A 20,650-nucleotide genomic window follows, 5' to 3' on the forward strand; every position below is an offset into this window, starting at 1 on the left:
CCGAACAAAAATTCGGATACTGAACAGAAAATTTTGTTTACTATCCGAAATGTAAGATCTGAGGGGACGAGGTGAGAGGGAAAGGGAGTCGGAATCCTGAAACGCCCCTCCTGGCCGCCCTCTTAACAGCCTCCCAGTCTCTACCTTGTAACTGCTCCAAGCTGCAGGAAGGGCAGGGCTGGCTGCAATGCTGGCAGCTTTGGGGGGCTCCTTTCCACAGCGGTTCAGTTCATTTTCTCCAGCTTTTTCTTTCCCGGTGGCGGCATCTCCGGCGGCTTCCCTTCATCACGTGACGTTCCTGATGCTGCTGCTGCTCCTCGAAGGAAACCGCTGGAGCCACCGCCGCTGGGAAAGAAAAAGTTGGTGCAGCTGCCTGGACGTAACGAACTGAACCGCTGAATAAAGGAGCCCCCCAAAGCTGCCGGTATTGCAGACAGCCCTACCCTTCCTGCAGCTTGGAGCACTTACAAAGTAGAGACTGGGAGGCTGTTAAGAGGGCGGCCAGGAGGGGCGTTTCGGGATTCCAACTCCCTTTACCTCTCACCCCATCCCCTCAGATCTTTATCCCACAGGAAACAGAGGAAATACTGTAGATTTAATTGGTTCCCAGCAAGTCAATGGGCTGGGAACCAATTAAATCTATTTCCATTATTTCCTATGGGATAAATTAATTCGGTTCTCGATCAAATCGGTTCTCGACCACACTTCTAGAACAGATTGTGGTCGAGAACCGAGGTACCACTGTACGTGGAACCTGACAGCTAAGTATTACTAAGGGTATGAATTCATGAAAAAGGCAAGTTTAGACTCTTCACTCTTTCCCATATGAAGTTGTTATTTTAGTAGCTTGCTCTAAGTCAGTGGTTCTCAACCTTTCTAATGCCGCAACCCCTTAATACAGTTCTTCGTGTTGTGGTGACCCCAACCATAAGTCAATTCTCCCACCAGAGCTTTAAGCTGATTGGCAGGAAGCTCAGAATGTCAACCTCACTATAAACGCCTGATCGGTCGGATTGTAAAAATATGTTCCAAGGTGCTAGAATAGAAGCTTTAGTTCCTAACACCATGGGAAATTTGTCTTTTCCTATGGTCTTCGGTGACCCCTGTGAAACGGTCATTCGTCCCCCAAAGGAGTCCCGACCCCCAGGTTGAGGACCACTGCTCTAAGTACTCAATGAGGGATTTGAGAGAAGCTTTCATAATTTTTAAAGTGCAACAAAATTAAATAGATAAAAATGCTCACATGAGTCACATAGACGTTGACAATAATGTCCTGGATCTTTAGCACTATGAGACCCACGGATTTGCCACCGAACCAGTCTCCATGCTGGAACTGTGAAAGAATACAGCATATGTAAAACACAGGTTCAAAACTGCAACAGCCAGTTCACCAATAGAAATAGGTGTGTCTTGGACTCTTTCCTTTTTTTTTTTTTAATAAACTTTATTGAAATTTTCATAAAAAGACAAAACCAACAAACATACACTTAACATAAATTTGGGGTTGTGATACCCCTACTTATTTTAGAAGTTAAATTTCCATACAAAAAAAGAATACCTTTTTAATACTTTAAATCAACTTAATACTTTAAATGAAAAGAAGAAGCTATATTTAATCTTGTATACAAAACCTTTTGTTTATAACCTAGATAAAGCACAAAATATAAGTCATACATTCTTCTTTTTCTCATTTATCCATATATACACTTTATTCCATACTACATAAAATTCTGATTCTACTTGGTCTTTTAACCATCTTGTCATCATATCCATTTCAGCGCAATCTAGTATTTTCTTGATAACCTCTTCTTCTTTGGGGATATTTTCCCCTTTCCAGTTTTGCGCGTACACAATCCTGGACTCTCCCCTAAGTATGTTACTCACCATGTATGGATAACCATTCACAGAATATTGGTACAAAAAGGTGTCCAGGATATGATGTTTAGAGAAGATGCAGAGCCCGCTGCCAATCACTCCACTGCAGAAGAATAGACACCAAATTATTATTTCCCCTATGGTGGGCAGTCTTTAGAGTTTGGGACCAGACTTTATGTCAGTTGCCAAAGTTTTGGGAGTGACAAAGTCACTGGAAGTGGTGAGGCAAAAGTCTTTCTCTCATTTCTTGGATTTACCAAAATTAAATAGGAGCATTTAAGACTACTGGAAGCTGTATGTGTTTAATTTATCTGGCTTTTGCAAACAATTGTATCATTATTTGTCAGTTTGCCACCAAATTTAGGCAGGTGGAGTTGAGTCTCAGGATTGAAAGTAAAAAATGTTTTTTGTATTATTATTATTATTTATTATTATTTATTAGATTTGTATGCCACCCTTCTCCATAGACTCGGGGCGGCTTACAGGAATGATAAAAACAATATATAATGACAAATCTAATAGTTAGAATCTAAAATAACAATAATACATTTAAAAAGTCTAAAAAACAAGAAACCCCAATATATGAAAACATACATACAGTCGTATCGTACACAAAAAACTACATAGGCAGGGGGAGATGTTTCAGTTCCCCCACGCTTGACAACAGAGGTGGGTTTTAAGGAGTTTACAAAAGGCAAGGAGGGTGAGGGCAGTTCTAATCTCTGAAGGGAGCTGATTCCAGAGGGTCGGAGCCACCACAGAGAAGGCTCTTCCCCCAAGTCCTGCCAAACGACATTGTTTAGTTGACGGGACCCGGAGGAGACCAACTCTGTGGGACCTAACCGGTCGCTGGGATTCGTGCGGCAGAAGGCGGTCTCGTAGATACCCTGGTCCGGTGCCATGAAGGGCTTTATAGGTATCATCAGACCAACACTTTGAATTGTGACCGGAAACTGATCGGCAACCAATACAGACTGCGGAGTGTTGGAGTAACATGGGCGTATTTGGGAAAGCCCATGATTGCTCTCGCAGCTGCATTCTGCACGATCTGAAGTTTCCGAACACTCTTCAAAGGTAGCCCCATGTAGAGAGCGTTACAGTAGTTGAGCCTCGAGGTGATGAGGGCATGAGTGACTGTGAGCAGTGACTCCCGGTCCAAATAGGGCCGCAACTGGTGCACCAGGCGAACCTGGGCAAACGCCCCCCTCGCCACAGCTGAAAGATGGTTCTCTAATGTGAGCTGTGGATCGAGGAGGACACCCAAGTTGCGGATCCATTCCGAGGGTGTCAATTTTTGTATCTCTGATTGAGAACAGAACTCCATTTCCTACCAGCCATATGAATGTAAAGCTGAGCTTTACTAGAATATAATTCTGTGAGAAACACAGGTGAAGGTTTCCAGAGGAAAAACAGCCTTTGGAAAGTTTGGAATTATTCCTTGAGAATGGAGTCACATTTTACAAAACCACCAGAAATTGAAGCTTTCCATGAACTGCGGTTTCAACAAATACAGTGATCCCTCGAGTTTCGCGTCCTCGAGCATCGCGAAAGGGCTATTTCGCGAGTTTTCAACCCGGAAGTAAACTCCACCATCTGCGCATGCGTGCCTTTTTTTCTATGGCCACGCATGCGTAGATGGTGGAGTTTCCCGCCGGGCAGATAAGCTGCTGGGCGGCTTCCCTGGGTCTTCCCCCTCTTGCCCCGGTAAGACCCCAGCGGCGGCGCGAGCAACGGCGTGGGCGGGCGGGCGGCACGCGCGGGGACACCCCAGCTCTGCTTCCCAGCTGGGAAGCGGCCCCAGCAACGGCGTGGGCGGGCGGGCGGTGCGCGCGCGCTTGGGGAAACCCCAGCTCCGCTTCCCAGCTGGGAAGCAGCCCCAGCAACAGTGTGGGCGGGCGGGCGGTGCGCGCGCACTTGGGGAAACCCCAGCTCCGCTTCCCAGCTGGGAAGCGGCCCCAGCAACAGCGTGGGCGGGCGGGCGGTGCGCGCGCGCTTGGGGACATCCCAGCTCCGCTTCCCAGCTGGGAAGCGGCCCCAGCAACAGCGTGGGCGGGCGGGCGGTGCGCGCGCACTTGGGGAAACCCCAGCTCCGCTTCCCAGCTGGGAAGCGGCCCCAGCAACGCGCGCGCGCTTGGGGACATCCCAGCTCCGCTTCCCAGCTGGGAAGCGGCCCCAGCAACGGCGTGGGCGGGCGGGCGGCACGCGCGCGGGGAAACCCCAGGCGCGAGCAACGGGGTGGGCGGGCGAAGGGCGGGCGGCGGTGGAAGTAAAAACACCATCTGCGCATGCGCAGATGGTGTTTTTACTTCTGCACCGCTACTTCGCGAAAAATCGATCATCGCTTGGGGTCCTGGAACGGAACCCTCGCAATGATCGAGGGACCACTGTACAAGTGTGCTTGAGTTACAGCAGTTTGTTTAGTGACCATTCAAAGTCACAACAGGACTTATGACTGTTTCTCACAATTACAACCATTTCAGCATCTCCATGGTCACATGATAGTTGCAGTGTCCCAGGGTCATATGATCATCATTTGTGACATCCTCACCAACAAAGTTAATGGGGAAGCCAGATTCACTTAATAACTGTGTTCCTAACTTAACAGCTGCAGTGGTTCAATTGGGTGGGTTCTAACTTACTTCACCGCTAGTTAGCTTCCTCCCGCGCCGCGCACGCACGGTTTGGAAAAATAAAAACAAAATCCCCCCAAAAAGCCGAAAACAAGATGGTGACACAGTGCCAGAAACACGACTTCTGCGCATGCAGAGAAGACAAAAAATCAGCAAAATTTTTAATTTTTTTTAAAAAAAAATCCAAAATAAAAGATGGCGGCATCTACAGAATGGCACCAATAGAACCGGTTCTGTGACATCACTGTGACATCACCAGTGATTGTCTACTGGTTTTATAAAAGAAGTGAGAATCAGAAGGAACCTCCCTCTGGGTTCAATTAATGACTAGCAAGAAAAATGTAAAATGGGATAAATCTCACTTAACAACTGCCTCGTTTAGCAATGGAAATTTGGAGCTTAATTAAGGACTTCCTGTACTGTATATATGTTAGTTCACAATACAATTACATTTTTTTATCAGTATCTGCAATCGCAGGACAATTTATCTGATCCATGTGTCAAAATGTGTACAAAAACTAAGTGGCTCCATAATCAGTTGCATTTAAGCTATACAATAGATATATATTTACAATTTCTTTTGTTTTATACCATAGCAGATCTGGGGGTTTAGTTACTCAAGAGTGAATAGGGCTCAAAGTAGCACAGGAAATTCAACCGGTCTCCCAGTGTGATGTGAGTATGACTCAACATCCTGCTGCATTTGCATGCGAGCTAGCTAAACATCCTTTGTAACCAGTAATAACCCCAAGTTCATTGGTGTCATTTTCAAGAGCAAGTAGCATAACAGGTCCAAATTGAGACACATCCCATTAAAACAAATATTCAGGCTGTTAAATTAGCCTGTCACACCTGATAGGCAGGGATTACTAACCTTAGTCGCTAAGTAAAGGACAATCACTGTTAGGAAGGTAAGTCCAACAAAGTTTAGCTATAGTTAAGAATGCATATTTTTGTAAAAAACGTCTGGAAAAGACTTTTCAATTTCTATGGCAACCTAACACAGCTCTTTGTTTAGAAGTTTTCAACCACCTTCTCCAACTCGTATATTCCAGCTGTGAGACACGACTGGACCAAGGTCAAGCAGCTGGCTTTATGCCTAAGGCGGGGCTAAACTCAGTTTCCTGGTTTGTAAACTTGTACTTCACCCATTACACTCAATTGATACCATTTATATATCCTCAGTAAAGATGAACTATCTATCTATCTGCCTGTCTCTCTTTCTGTATGTATGTATGTACATATGTATGCATGCATATATATCTTCAATCTTCCTCCTTTCCAGAAATCTTGCTCCAGATTTCTAACAGTAACACAAAACCATTGATGTGTAGTATTATTACTACAAATCTGAAAGAAATCTGAACAATTGGCCAGGGGGGGAAATGGTGCAAAAATGCAATGTGTACTGCTCCCTCTCCTTGTTTGGGAGAAATAAACTTGGATCAGGTTTTTTAAAAAAATTATGTTAAAATAATTTTAAGATTAGGACTACAGTTGTGTGTCATTGCCATAAAATCATACCTGTGTTGCTAAATGTCATGATCCATGGAGGCTCTAGGATCCTCAAGACCAGGGGTCCCTAACCACCGGGCCGCGGACCAGTACCGGGCCGCGGGGCATGTTGCACCGGTCCGTGGAGTCAGCACCCCCTCCCTCCAGCGCTTCGCCTCCCGCCGGGCAAGAGGCCTCGGGAGGCAGGTTCTGCCGGCCACAGGACGATGGATGGGACAGAGGGGCGGGAAGGACCGAGAGGCTCAAGCCTCTTTTGGCTTCTGCCGCGGGGCGCTTTTGCGTTTTTGGCTGGGAGGAGGCAGGAGGGCCAGCCTGACCCCCTCTCTCCAGCACTTAGCTCCCGCCGGGCAAGAGGCCTCGGGAGGCAGGTTCTGCCGGCCACAGGACGATGGATGGGACAGAGGGGCAGGAAGGACCGAGAGGCTCAAGCCTCTTTTGGCTTCTGCCGCGGGGCGCTTTTGCGTTTTTGGCTGGGGGGAGGCAGGAGGGCCAGCCTGACCCCCTCTCTCCAGCGCTTAGCTCCCGCCGGGCAAGAGGGCTCGGGAGGCAGGTTCTGCCGGCCACAGGAAGATGGCGGGAAAGAGGGGTGGGGAGGACCAGCACCCCCATGATTAATCCCGCCCCCAACCACGCCCCTTTCCGCCCCCACTGGGCCATAGAAAAATTGTCTTGCTGAAACTGGTCCCTGGTGGAAAAAACGTTGGGGACCACTGCTCAAGACCCAATGTGCCAACTCTTGTCTTTACCTACTTTTAAGTCTAATCGCACTTTGACTAGTCAGACAGAAAAATTCAGCTAATTTTAAGATGCAGCAGCAACAAAAACAATGCTTGTGTTATTCTTCAGCCACGGACACAAATTGAAGCTGTTGTGTATTCTTCTTGAAATTAAAATCTTGCAAAAACTTTAGTGATACACCCCAAACAAACAATGATTGTAAACTGCTTTCTAGAGATGGTGGAAGGCAAACGGACATATTTTGACCCCCAAATTGGAGAATGCTACCCGGTTAAAGTGACATCATGATAGCAATGCCACTTAGATTTATATATTGCTCCATGGTGCTTTACAGCAGTTTCTATGCAGTTTACAAAGTCAGCATAATGCCCCCAATGATCTTGATGGAAGGCTGGAACCAGGATGGAAGTGAGCTAACCTTGTGCTGGTCAAGATCAAATTCCTGGCAGTGGGCAGAGTTTGCCTGCAATACTGCATTCTAACCAGTACACCGCCAGAGATCCTGATTCTTTATTTATTTATTTTGTAATATACTATAGTAAAATATATCTTTAAAGCCCTACATGGCATTGGGCCAGAATACATCCGGAACCGCTTTCTACCGCACGAATCCCAGCGGCCGATAAGGTCCCACAGAGTTGGTCTTCTCCGGGTCCCGTCGACCAAACAATGTCGTTTGGCGGGCCCCAGGGGAAGAGCCTTCTCTGTGGCGGCCCCGGCCCTCTGGAATCAACTCCCCCCCAGAGATTAGAACGGCCCCCACCCTCCTTGTCTTTCGCAAATTACTCAAGACCCACCTTTGTCGCCAGGCATGGGGGAGTTAGGATATTCCTTCTCCTAGGCCATTAAAAGTTATGCATGGTATGTTTGTGTGTATGTTTGGTTTTTATAATAAGGGTTTTTAGTTGTTTTATTAAATTGGATTGTTACATGTTGTTTTTTATCATTGTTGTTAGCCGCCTTGAGTCTGCGAAGAGGGGCGGCATACAAATCCAATAAATAATAATAATAATAATAATAATAATAATCTATGAAAGAATAGAAAAGAAGATATAGTAATAGAACATATCAATGAAAGAATAGAAGAAGAGATATAGGAATAGAAGAAAGGAATAGGAGATATAGGAGAGCAATAGGACAGGGGACGGAAGGCACTTGTACTCGCCCCTTACTGACCTCTTAGGAATCTGGATAGGTCAACCGTAAATAATCTAAGGGTAAAGTGTTGGGAGTTTGGGGATGACACTATGGAGTCCGGTAATGAGTTCCACGCTTCAACAACTCGGTTACTGAAGTCATATTTTTTACAGTCAAGTTTCGAAGTTTGCAAGTCAAGTTTCCTCTGAACGAGGAAAGCTTTTTCTGCCCTATTAAGTAATGTCAACTGGATATCTATGCCATTCTGAAGTTGAACAAAAGAAAACCTATTTCCTGAACTACACTTTTACCTTTTGAAGTAGTGGGAAGAAGGGTAGCGGATGCTCAGTTTCTTTTGCAGCAGAAGGTAATCTTGTTCACACCACACCTGAAAAGCAAAATGCTATCATCACAGTGACTGTGAAAAAAACAACAAAAGGGCATGTTGATCTGGAGACCAAGGTCCCTAAGCTTATCTTCAATTAATTGCAAGTCCCAAAATAACTCTCTTTCATTGGTCATGTTTTTCTGCAACTCTGGGTAACCCTTTAAGATTTCTCCAGAGCATAGAGAGGAGGCCTCTGCTGATCTCTATCACGAAAATTGGCACACCTTTCCAGTGACTGAATTTCCCCATTACACTAAGCCATAATATCATTTGGGCTTGTGACTAGATTCTGTATGAAATAGGTCACGATGGTTTCTTCAACAAAAGAAGCCATGCCTTTAACACAGTGTTTCCCAACCTTGGCAACTTGAAGATATTTGGACTTAAACTTCCAGAATTCCCCAGCCAGCGAATGCTGGCTGGGGAATTCTGGGAGTTGAAGTCCAGATATCTTCAAGTTACCAAGGTTGGGAAACACTGCTTTAACATCATGAATGAAAATGTAATATGTCATCACTTGAAGTAGGATAAAAACCCCACTTTTTGTTCCAACCAGGTCCATTCTAGCATGTGAAAACTTCACCTCCTTATAGAAATTACCAAAGAAGAAATAGAATATACCCCAGAAGGTATGCTACTAGGAATTTGGAAGAGACACTATTCTAAACAAACACTTCTTCTCATAACACACATAAATACAGCAACCAGAATAGCAATAGCGCAAATGTGGAAAAATGAACAGACTCCAACAGAAAATTTAATAATAGACAAAATATATGCATGTGTAGAAATGGATGAAATTACAAATTCAATTAAGGGAAATAAAATTAACGAATCGAAACGAGCATGGTACAAATGGCATGAATGGATTCGAAAGAGAACTTAAAAATAATACAATACAAAGTATCAGTACAAACAGAATAAATAACAGATACCTTGCAAATGTCTTTTTTATTATCTAGAAAATGTATTATATTAATGAAATAAACAAATAAATGTATAATGTATACTATCAAATGTAAGATGTAAAAGGATTAATGATATACACAAAAGGTAACGAAGGTGGATTAAGATCTGTAAAACCGATCAAATCATGTGATATTTGTGAAAACAATAAAGAATTTTTTTTAAAAAAAGAAAACTTCACCTCCTGTAAAAGTGCCAGGTCAAATCCCTCCTGGTTAAGGACATCCCCAATCAATGCAACACGCTCTCGACGCAATTTGCTCAGGTAACGAATAGCCCTAGACAAAGTGAAAAGGAAAGGGAGTAAGGATCACCACTGAGATTTAATTGGAATACGACTTCGCATTGAATCAATTTGCATGTTTACTTATATAACATTAGTATTCTTCGGTGTTCCTTTAACTTCCTATGTGTCTCCCTCTGTTCAACTCATGTAACATCCTTGATCATCAGGGACCACCTGGTTAAAGAACACATGCCTATGGGAACAAAGAACTCAAGAGACATGAGCTATCAAAGATATTTATTCCTTCCTGCTGTAAAATGCAGGTTGGCTTGTTATTAAGGCCTTGACTGAACATATCAAAGCTATTATACTGCATTTTTAGAAATGTGCCTATAATGTATTCACAACCAGGATTGTATGCTTGTGGTTATCTTCTACTAGTGTGTGCACATGCTCAAATTATTTGTAGTCATCTTTTTAAATTAGATTAATGTAACCTTAGGGTTCTTGTTCTTGGCACTTCTGGGGACAATAGAAGTGACCCACTATAAGCCCCAGCCTAGTACTAATATCACTAATGTGTGAGTCTTCTCCAGTTTGTTGGTTTTTAAGCGATTTTTACCATGAACATCTTATTCCAAATTCTTCATTCTTAACCAATGGTGAAAAAAGAAGCATCAGATTAAGGGCCAGTCTTAGCCCCAAAGAATTTTATTTATTTATTTGTGACATTTTGTTACCAGAACATTTTTGTGAGTGTCTATAAAGGGATAACACACTTTTATCCCACCCTAATGAGATAAATTGAACTGAAACTAACAGATGGCCAAAAGCCATCTCAGTCCACTCCCAACACCTCAACACTCAGATGGGGTTATTTTTGCTTGGACCACAGTAAAGGAGATAATTTAAGCCATTATCCATTGCAATCCCTAGAAATATAAATATACACTGCTCAAAAATAAATAAAAGGAACACTCAAATCACACATCCTAGATATGAATGAATGAAATATTTTCATTGAATACTTTGTTCTATACAAAATTGAATTTGCTGACAACAAAATGAAATTGATTGTCAATCAGTGTTGCTTGCTAAGTGGACAGTTTGATTTCACAGACGTCTGATTTACTTGGAGTTATATTCGGTTGTTTAAGTGTTCCCTTTATTTTTTTGAGCAGTATACTATCCATCACCAGTGTAACCAATTTATGCACATAACCTTAAGATCAATTCTTATTAAGACACGTTAAAATGTCTAGCAGCATTGAATTTAAAAAAACCTTACTTCAGGACTAAATCAAAACAGAGAAAAATTGGGTCATTCCAGAAAATAAAGGATAACTCCTAGCAATAGATTATTAAAACCTAAGTGGGCCAAACCAAAAACATGAACACTCAATTATGCTGACAATATGGAATGATATCTTATTCCTTTGTGTCTCAAAAGGGCTTTCTTTCAAAGGGCAACTGTACTTTTTTTGTTTTGCTAGAAGACATCTCGCTACCGTGCAGAAGTATGAAGGGATTTCCAGGAAAAAAAATTCTGGGTTCAGGTTTCAGGCAGTGTTCCCTCTAATTTTTTTGGGGGGTGGGCGGAAAAGTATAGTGTCTGAGCGGCAGTCCCTTTGGGACTGGGCAGCACAGAAATAATTAATAAATAAATAAATAAAAAACACAAACAAACAAACAAATAAATAAAAAACCCACCCTGTTTTGCCTCAGAGAATTTCAAAATAAAATACTGTTCTGTGTGTCTATAACAGTGAGCTCATAATAGGGCAACTCGATCAATATCAAAATGCCACTTAAATAGTTGAGCTAGTTTCAAACTAGACTTTGATTTTCTTTCTCTCTTCCTTACTCCCATTCTTTTTCTTTTTCTTTTCCTTCCTCTCTTTTTTCTATCTGTTTCTCTCTCTTCCTCTCTCTCTCCTTCCCTCTCACTCTTTCCCTCTCGGCTTCTGGGCAGGTTTGGAAAACTCTGAGTTGATGATGATTTTTAAGTGAGCGATTGCTCATTGCTCAGCTTAGAGGGAACTATGGTTTCAGGTGACCCTGAGGGCTCAGCTAAACCTCCAAGTGACCTCACCCATTCTCAGAAAGAGGGCCAATACAAGAATATAAATCCTTCTATTGTCCACCATTCCGTCAGAACTGAAGAAGCTTCTTGGATGAAAAGTGAAATATCTTTTAGCAAGACTAGAAAGTTCAATTGCCTTTTGAAAGAAAGCACCTTTGGGGCAACCATGAGCTGGATGACTGAGAATCTCCAGAGATTCTCTACGTGTCGTCTCATAGATTCAGTGTGCCTCACAGATTCTCACAGATTCAGTGTGGGACGCGCATAAGTGCACCAGTGTGCCTTCCGTCCCCTGTCCTAATGTTTCTCTCTGACTAGTATCATGTATATAGACATTGTTATATCTTTGTATACTACCAATATATACTTGAACAAACAAACAAACAAACAAACAAACAAACACAGAGACATACTTAAAGCAGGGAGCTGTTTTGTCAAATATAGTTTCTCCCTAAACACAAGTTCAAGGGATTACCAGTAATCTTGTTATGGCCAAAACCTTGGTTAATCTAAAGCAACCAAATCATTTTGACAAAGCAGTGAAATTTTAGCATACAATATGTTCTGAGCTCCCAGAAAATCCTTGATACTGAGCTGAATAGTCATGATCAAAGGAGAATATTTATATACCCTTGGCCTACTACACTGCACAGGCAAGATAAAGAAATAAAGGCAGACACAAAATGGAAATTACAGCAAGATGTTAGAATGTTTTTGATAAAACTCATCTATCTATTCCTATCTATTTTGATAAAACTTATCTATCTTACCTATCTATCCCTATCTCTGTTGATAAAACTTATCCTATCTATTTTGATAAAACATATCCTATCTATTTTGATAACACTTCTCTATCTATAGATAAAACTTATCTATATAATCTTATTAGAGAACGCTAGCTATACAATTTTTGAGAGATGGTCAGTGACTATAAATGGTTGGTTTATTGGGCCACAGTTTCCTGAGTGGCTCTTCCCCTTTTCGTCATTCAGGGTCAATTCAGGTAGACATAAATGCAGTTGAAGCAATTAACGTGTGTGGGAGGGAAGGGCCATATTACAGGTACACAGCTACATGATAGTGAATGCATCTCAAATTGTGTGCTCGTACATGTACTAAAGATTTTATTTATTTATTTATTTATTTATTTATTTATTTATTAAATTTCTATGCCGCCCTTTTCGAGCACATGAGTATTAGCATATAAAGATATGCTGATACTCATGAATTTTCTAAAACTTCTAACCTTCCCTCCAAATGCTATACTTTTAAGTGCACAATAGCAAATAAAATCTCCTAAATATTAGAAAGCCAGCAAGTTGAGCCAGTTTGGTGTAATACTTAAGGTGCTGGCTTAAAACCAGGAGACTGTGAGTTCTAGTGCCACTTTAGGCATGAAAGCTAACTGGGTGACTTTGGACCAGTCATGCTCTCTCAGGCCAACTTACCTCCCAGGTAGAAGAAAATGGAAGGAGGAATGGATATTATGTACAGTATGTTCCCCTTCTTATAAAATAATAATGGTAGGATTTTTTTTTTAAAAAAGATCTTTACAAAAAGCAACCCACAGGGTGAAATGGAGCAACAGTCTGAAGAATGAGGCCTAGTCTATACTTGTACTAGAAGGAAGAGGAACAATCCTACTACAGTAAAAGAGATTTTGAACTTTAATGTAGAATTTCCTAGCTCTACATTATAGGGCTAGGAAACTGATAACTTTTAAAAACACAGTATTTTATGAAAAAATATTTAAAAGTCAGAGAACTAACACTGAAAATAATTGATTGGAATAAGAATTGTTCTCTATAACACACAAGCATATTTTTGTACTTGCAAGTATTACAACAGACAGGAACAAAAACAGAATCCTGCCCCAACCCCATGATGAGCAATTACGGTAAATTTTTACCACTCAGCTACATTTGCAAGCTAAACCTAGATCAGCATTGGAATTTGAACTTTCCCCAACAGCGGGGATTCTTTTTTTTTTAAGCCTCGCTGAATATTATTATTTTTGTTTTGTAAATAATAGAAATGGAATTCAGAGGCTGGAGCTCCTAATACAACATGGATAAGTTACTCCATCTCATTTTGGAAAGTGTAACAATCATTTTCCAAGCAAGTGACTTCCCCATCTGGCATAGAAATGCTGTCAGCTAAAAGAATGTACACTACTTAAAACATAAAGAAGAAGAATATTAAGAAAACTTTAGCGCATTACCTTTATATTATTTAAAGTATGGAGAAATAAAGTTGAACTATCACAGCTACAAATAATAATCAATATCAGGAGAATTGTGTTTGAAGACCTATTCAGATATGCATACCTAAATTTTAATCCACACCCCCATCATTTTGGGAAAAACTGCCCATACAGCCAAGACTCTATTGTAAATATTGTAAAATTGTAACTAAGAACTTGTGGTCCAGAGACCATGAGAGGAAGAAAGGAGAAACTGACAGCATTCAAGGAACAATTAATATCAACATCACACACTAAACTCCTAAAATACAAAGTCTGATTTTGGGGTAACAATTATAAACCCCAAAGAGGAGCAAAAAAAAAAGAAGCAAACCCTAGTTTTTAAAGTAATGATTACTATTCAGAACTCTTGATAATATCTTAGAAATAAGTCACAATGAAAAAAATCTGTTCAGATCAAAGCGTCCCCAAACAAATAAAAAAGTTAAACTTACCAGCAATTGAGGTCAAAGATCCGAAGCTGTACAGGACCATCCATGGCTGTGGATGCAAAACAATGTTCAGGTGAATTCCAATCACCACTTAACACAATGAGAAGTTCTGTTTCAAGTTTTTGAGCAAGCTGGGACTTAAGCTGACCTTTTCCCCTTCTCTGCCAAAGGAACAGGAATTGTAACTAAGAACTAGTTTTGGGATTTTCAAATGAGGTAAAGTTGGGGTGGGCAGTTGGTGGAACTGATTCAGCCAGGAGCCTAAGATTTGGTGACAAATAAAGAGGAAGCCTCTGTGATTAAATCCCTTCTCATCACTTGAATACTTGTCTCTTTAGTTAGTAAAAGCAATCAGAAAAGCTTTTGAAATCCCCAGCTGAGCAATACAGTTTAACTACCAATGAAAATATGTAAGATTTCAAGTTCTCCAGGACTATTCATTATGTAAGAGAACTAGAAAACTTGCACACTGTTGTGTGATATTTTGGTGGGTCAAATGAAGGAAATGGTCCAACTATGGTACAACTATCAAAGTGAAGGAGATCAAAGGCATCCTCCCTTTTACTTGATGTCTCTTAGATATGGTAGATATAAATTCCTATAATTCCTAGATAAAGGTCAAGAGCAGTCAGCAGATTATAGAAAGTTGTTCTATTCACTGTGTTCAGCATTTCTAGAAATAAATAAATAAATAATAATAATTGTTATTATTATTATTATTATTATTGACTTTTGGAGTTAGCATTTTTTAGTTCACTGCCAAAGTCACACAAAATGGTGGTGGAAAATGTTATAATGTACTGTATTAGTTTTAAACAGGAAGTAGCAACTACATTTTGAATATGTGCATATCTTCATTTTTGTATAATTTGTAATAGTTCTAAAGTTTGAGCCATCTTCTACTACTAGCCTTTTTTTTAAAAAAAAAATGGCCTTTTGCTTCCTAGTTGTTTTGTGTCAGAAATTTCTGAACTCTACCCTAAATTTGCTATAATGACCATTTCTATGTTTGAAAGACTTTTCCCCATTGATTGGTTGTGAGAATTCTGGGAGTTGAAGTCCACACATCTTCAAATGGCCAAGGTTGAGAAATACTGCTTTAAAAACGGATCGCAAAATGAAGTCCCCTAATTACAATTCAATACCGCTTCACTTTAGAAAATGCTGCTGAACACCATTTCCTCCCAGCATCAACCATTCTGGCTGATAGTTTTAGTTTAACCTTTTAGAATTTATCTTCCCCATCCCTGACCAAGATGTTTTGACTCCAAGAAAGACCACAGATTTTAAAAACACACAATCTATAAGCTCACCAAGGTTTGCTCCTCTGTTTAATAAACAGACGCACAGCCAGAACAAGGAATAAAGCTTACTGTGGTTGTTTTGCTTTTCTGCCGCCCAAATCTAATGGACCTTTATCTTCTGCATTGTGGTGGCAGATTTTGCAACCAGCTAAAACGATTGGATCAAATCACTTTTTTTTTAAACTCAAGGCAAAAACAATTCCAAGTCCTTTGTTCTGCATCGGTAGGAACCTTTCCCATCCATTCTGAGCAAATTTGGGAAGGGGACTGAGGACAGTGCAGAACAGACAGACAGTCCAGAGCTTACAAAACTTTCGCCAGACCCATCCTCGAATACAGCTCATCTGTCTGGAACCCATATCACATCTCGGACATCAACACCCTCGAAAGTGTCCAAAGATACTTCACCAGAAGAACCCTTCACTCCACCACTCGAAACAGAATACCCTACGAAAGTAGACTTTCAATCTTGGGTCTAGAAAGCCTAGAACTACGATGCCTTAAACATGATCTAAGTATTGCCCACAAGATCATATGCTGCAACATCCTGCCTGTCAACGACTACTTCAGCTTCAACTGCAATAACACAAGAGCACGCAATAGGTTCAAACTTAATATCGACCGCTCCAAACTTGACTGTAAAAAATATGACTTTAACAATCGAGTTGTTGAAGCGTGGAACTCATTACCGGACTCCGTGGTGTCAACCCCCAACCCCCAACATATTTCCCTTAGACTATCCATGATTGATCTCACCAGGTTCCTTAGAGGTCAGTAAGGGGTGAGCATAAGTGCACTCATGTGCCTTCCGTCCCCTGTCCAATTGCCCCTCCTATATTTTATATATCTTTTCTCCCATTCATATATCTTTTCCTCTATTCTTCATTGACATATTCTATTCTCATATCTTTTCTTCTATCCTTTCCCTGATATTTACTATTACATGTTTTTATTCTCTTTAACTTTCAATTTGTATTGGACAAAATAAATAAAATAAATAAAAATAAATAGAACAGGGAAGCTCATTCCCACCCCACTCGAGTCACTGAATAAGACATAACAAAACAGTTACCCGGAAGGAAGCCGTGTGTGTGTGTGTGTGTGTGTGTGAGTGTGTATGTGTGTGTGTCCTCTTTTTTGCTGGGAGAGAAATGCTTCATCGCTAAATCAGATTAAACAAATCGGCCACCCTTAAGCCCCTTTTTTTTCCATCTGATGTTCAAGGCACGACAGTATTAGCAGGCTGTTTCCAGCACTGTATTTTGCCCTAAGAGAGGTTGTAAAGAGAAGCTATGGCAGCTGGAGCTCAGTGTGTCTTCGACTTCAGTGTCGATCGATTTACAAACAGAAAGGATGCCAAGCATTCTATCTTGTCAGGTATCAATTAATCTCCCATTTCAACATATCAGGGAGGGAAATCAGCCAGGGAGCAAACAAAGCAAGAAGTATTCCAGCTTTGAAGCAAAGAATAATATAATAATATAATATAATATAATCTTATAATATAATATAATATAATAATGGGACTGGACTGGACTAGAATTCTTTATTGGCCAAGTGTAATTGGACACACAAGGAATTTGTCTTTGGTGCAGATGCTCTCAGTGTGCATAAGTGCAGAGCGTGCATAAGAGCACCAGAGTGCCTTCCATCCTCTGTCCTAACGTTTCTCCTTTACTAGCATCATGTATATAAATATTATATCTTTGTATACCACCAATACGTACTTCACAAAAGAAATAAAAAAAATAAAAAAATAAAACAAGACTACAATTGCTGCTGTCTACCGAAAGAGGAAGCAACAGAGAAAAAGCCGCAGAACGAACGACTTAGGGCGCAAGCGACAGAGGGCTCCGAAAGAGCTCGCAGAGGCGACGCTTACCTGGGAGGTTTCTATCCTCAGCCAGCCGAGCCTACTTCCAGCTTTCACTCCCTGCCCTCCATTATTCGCGCGAAGACCGTGCGGCCACCAGCAAAGCGGCGACAAACCTAAAGCGGGAAGCGCGGTGCCGAACTGCGCGGCGCGCGATGCATCTCGGGTCTTGTAGGCCTCCGTCCATGTCACCGCAACTCGTGTTTAAGCCCGCTTCTCCTCCCCCCTCCCCTCCGCGGGCTGGAAGATGCCGCTGGGTGGAGAAGGGAAGGAAGCGGAACTCAGGGAGCGGGAGATGGACGGCCAAGTGATCTTCCGAGCTCGCGTCCGCTTGCCTCGAGTCAGCGCAGTTGAACGCAACAAGTGTTTTGTTTCCCTCTTTCAGACAAAGGAAGGGGCTCGCAGCGCGTGTCAGAAGTGCTGCTGAAGGGTTTTTTGGCATAGTGAATGGTTTTAAAGGTCTGTTTGCAGCGTAGGAATTTTTTTGTGTGTGGAAATGTTGCCTTTCTCGTCAGCACAGTACCTGAGTTAAGCCAATTTAAAATCTAAACACATTCTTTAGATCAGGGGTAGGCAAAGTTGGCTCTTCTGTGACATGTGGACTTCAACTCCCAGAATTCCTGAGCTGGCATGATTGTCTTAGGAATTCTGGGAGTTGAAGTGCATAAGTCATGGAAGAGCCAACTTTGCCTACCCATGCTTTAGGCGTTTGCTTTTGTTTTTGATCTTAGGAAAAAATACACTGGACAACATTTTTGCCCCTCAAAAGTTACGCTACTTGAAAAACTTCTGATGATTATGATAGGCCCTTTTAAACTGAAGACAAATGTATTTTCAGAATGCAGCTTCAGTTTTATTAGTTTAATTTATTTTCTACTTTTATTTATATGTCACCCAATTCCCTAAGGACTCTGGGCGGCTTACAACAAAGAACAACATCTAAATCAGTGGTTCTCAACCTTTCTAATGCCGTGACCCCTTAATACAGTTCATCATGTTGTGGTGACCATAAGTCTAGTGCCAATTCTCCCAACAGAACTGTAAGCTGATTGGCAGGAAGTTCAGAGGGACAGCCCCATTGTAAACGGCTGATTGGTCGGATTGTAAAAATATGTTCCAAGGCGCCAGAGTAGAAGCTTTAGTTCTATTAGATGATACAGTACTTCATATGATCAATGACTCCAGGCCTGCCAGAAAGGTAAGGACTTTACAGCTTTCCGGAAGACCAGTAGGGTAGAGGCAGTGCGGATCTCAGGAGATAGTCAATATTAATATTAATATTCAACACACTAAAATTATAAAATTTAAAAATCCCATTATACAAACCTGTGAATCAATCCAACCGACCTAACATACATACCTATCCAATCAACACAATTTTACTGTGAAAGATGGTAGTGTTCACGGCCCACAGACCTGCAAGCAAAGCCAAGACTTCACGGCCTTTTGGAAGGCCAGTAGGGTGGGAGCAGTACGAACATCAGGGGGTAGTTGGTTCCATAGAGCCGGGGCAGCTACAGAGAAGGCCCTCCCCCATAGCCCTGCCAACCTGCACTGTCGACGGGAGCCGGAGAAGGCCAACTCTGTGCGATCTTATTGGTCTCTGGAAAGTATGCGGCACTAGACAGTCCCGAAGATAGCCTGGTCCTAAGCCACGAAGGGCTTTATAGATATTGGAAGTGTTTTGCACATAGATATTGTTTGCTTCTTAGGGCTACGAACGAATGCTTGGCCCATGGTCACATAGCTAGTTTCATGCCTATGGTGGGTTTAGAATTAGCTTCCTGATTTCTAACCTGATGCTTTAACCTCTACATCAAACTTGCTGAGCAAATTACTTTTATGATTTTCCTAAATTATCCAAAACTCACTTCCGTATAGCATTCTTCGACAGAGCCATTCTAGCTTCCTTTGATAAGCATTCATTTCTGATTTTAAAAAACCCATATACTACCTACACCTTTCTACTAGAACAGCACATGCCTTAATAGCTCTCCATTAACTTCCCTATCTTCAGTAAATGTTACACAAGATACAAAAATTTAATCTTATTCTTTAAAAAAACATTTACACCCTCTATTCATTCACTGGGCTCTTCTATCAAGCACAAGATTTAAGATTCATCATCTGCATCATAGAATAGTTGGGCTGATGTAGGATTTAAAGTGGGATGAGGGGGAAAGGTAGAGAGGTGGAGATAGGATGTTAATGTATTTGTGAGATAGATTACAATTGTGTTCCTATTTAATAATTGCAATAATGTCTTCTTGTCTGTTGAGAGCTTTGAGATAGCCTGAAAACCTTTTGATGTATAGCACAGTCCAACCCTCATTCCTTGGTGCTGTTAAAATTTCCCATTTTATTGAGATCTACAATAGATTGTCTCAGAAGACTGAAATACCCTGATGTTATTTTGCCCTTGTTTCGAGTCCTTGATTTGTTTTTTCCCCCCTTGAAAATATTATGTAACCTTTTGGACAACCATGACCTCGCTGACTTGGGATTTTATGGGCTCATTTATTAGCTTATCTTCTGCATGCTGCATACAGTGTAGATTGTAGGAGGATAAAATCTGAGATCCGAAATGACCACACTAAAAAAAGGCAAGTATTCCCATATGTAATGGTGATTTTGTTACTATTTTGATATAAATCAATTTGAGAAGAGATCTTCAATGTGCAATTATTGAAGTAATTTAAGAATGAGCAAAATTTTATTTGACTGGGCCACTATTTGGCTTTAATAGCATTAATACTGAAGACTTATATACCACTTTACAGTGCTTTTACAACTCTAAGTGGTTTAGAGTGTTAGCTTATTGCCCCCAACAATCTGGATCATCATGCAATGCAATTACCATTGTATGCTTGTTATAGCTAATCATTCCATCATATATAAGTGTGTGTGTGTGTGAAATTTCTTGCAACTGATAAAGTGATGCCATAATTAACACATTCATTGTAAAAAATGATAAAATATCCGTCAGTATTGCTGCAACAAATTAATGTAGCCACCATTATGGAACATAAGTCAAAATTTCATAAATGGTTCAGTATTGCACGTATTCTTCTGTGCTCTGCTTCTTGTCGGTTAAATTTTAAAATAAAGAACATTTATTCAGTAATTGCCGTATTAATAAAACAAGATTCAGAAACTTTAACAATGTAAATTGCATTTTGGCTTGAGAATCTGGAAATGGAAGGGACATGATGGATGCTTGT

At 41.1% G+C, this 20,650-nt stretch overlaps 1 protein-coding gene across 1 annotated transcript in view; it reads right to left on the reverse strand.

Annotated features, from left to right (window-relative positions):
* SMPD2 (sphingomyelin phosphodiesterase 2) overlaps positions 1-17,777 on the reverse strand; it is a 30,541-nt gene extending 12,764 nt beyond the window's left edge. The window contains exons 1-6 of the mRNA XM_070745180.1: positions 17,439-17,777; positions 14,256-14,301; positions 9,431-9,527; positions 8,207-8,283; positions 1,885-1,978; positions 1,244-1,333 (exon numbers count right to left, since the gene is read on the reverse strand). Of these exons, the coding sequence (XP_070601281.1) occupies positions 1,244-1,333; positions 1,885-1,978; positions 8,207-8,283; positions 9,431-9,527; positions 14,256-14,299 (402 nt within the window). The 5' untranslated portion in view covers positions 14,300-14,301; positions 17,439-17,777. The remainder of the gene's footprint in view (positions 1-1,243; positions 1,334-1,884; positions 1,979-8,206; positions 8,284-9,430; positions 9,528-14,255; positions 14,302-17,438) is intronic.
* Positions 17,778-20,650: the final 2,873 nt, after the last annotated feature.

Source organism: Erythrolamprus reginae, chromosome 3, assembly GCF_031021105.1.
Source record: "Erythrolamprus reginae isolate rEryReg1 chromosome 3, rEryReg1.hap1, whole genome shotgun sequence".
Taxonomy (NCBI): Eukaryota; Metazoa; Chordata; class Lepidosauria; order Squamata; family Dipsadidae; genus Erythrolamprus; species Erythrolamprus reginae.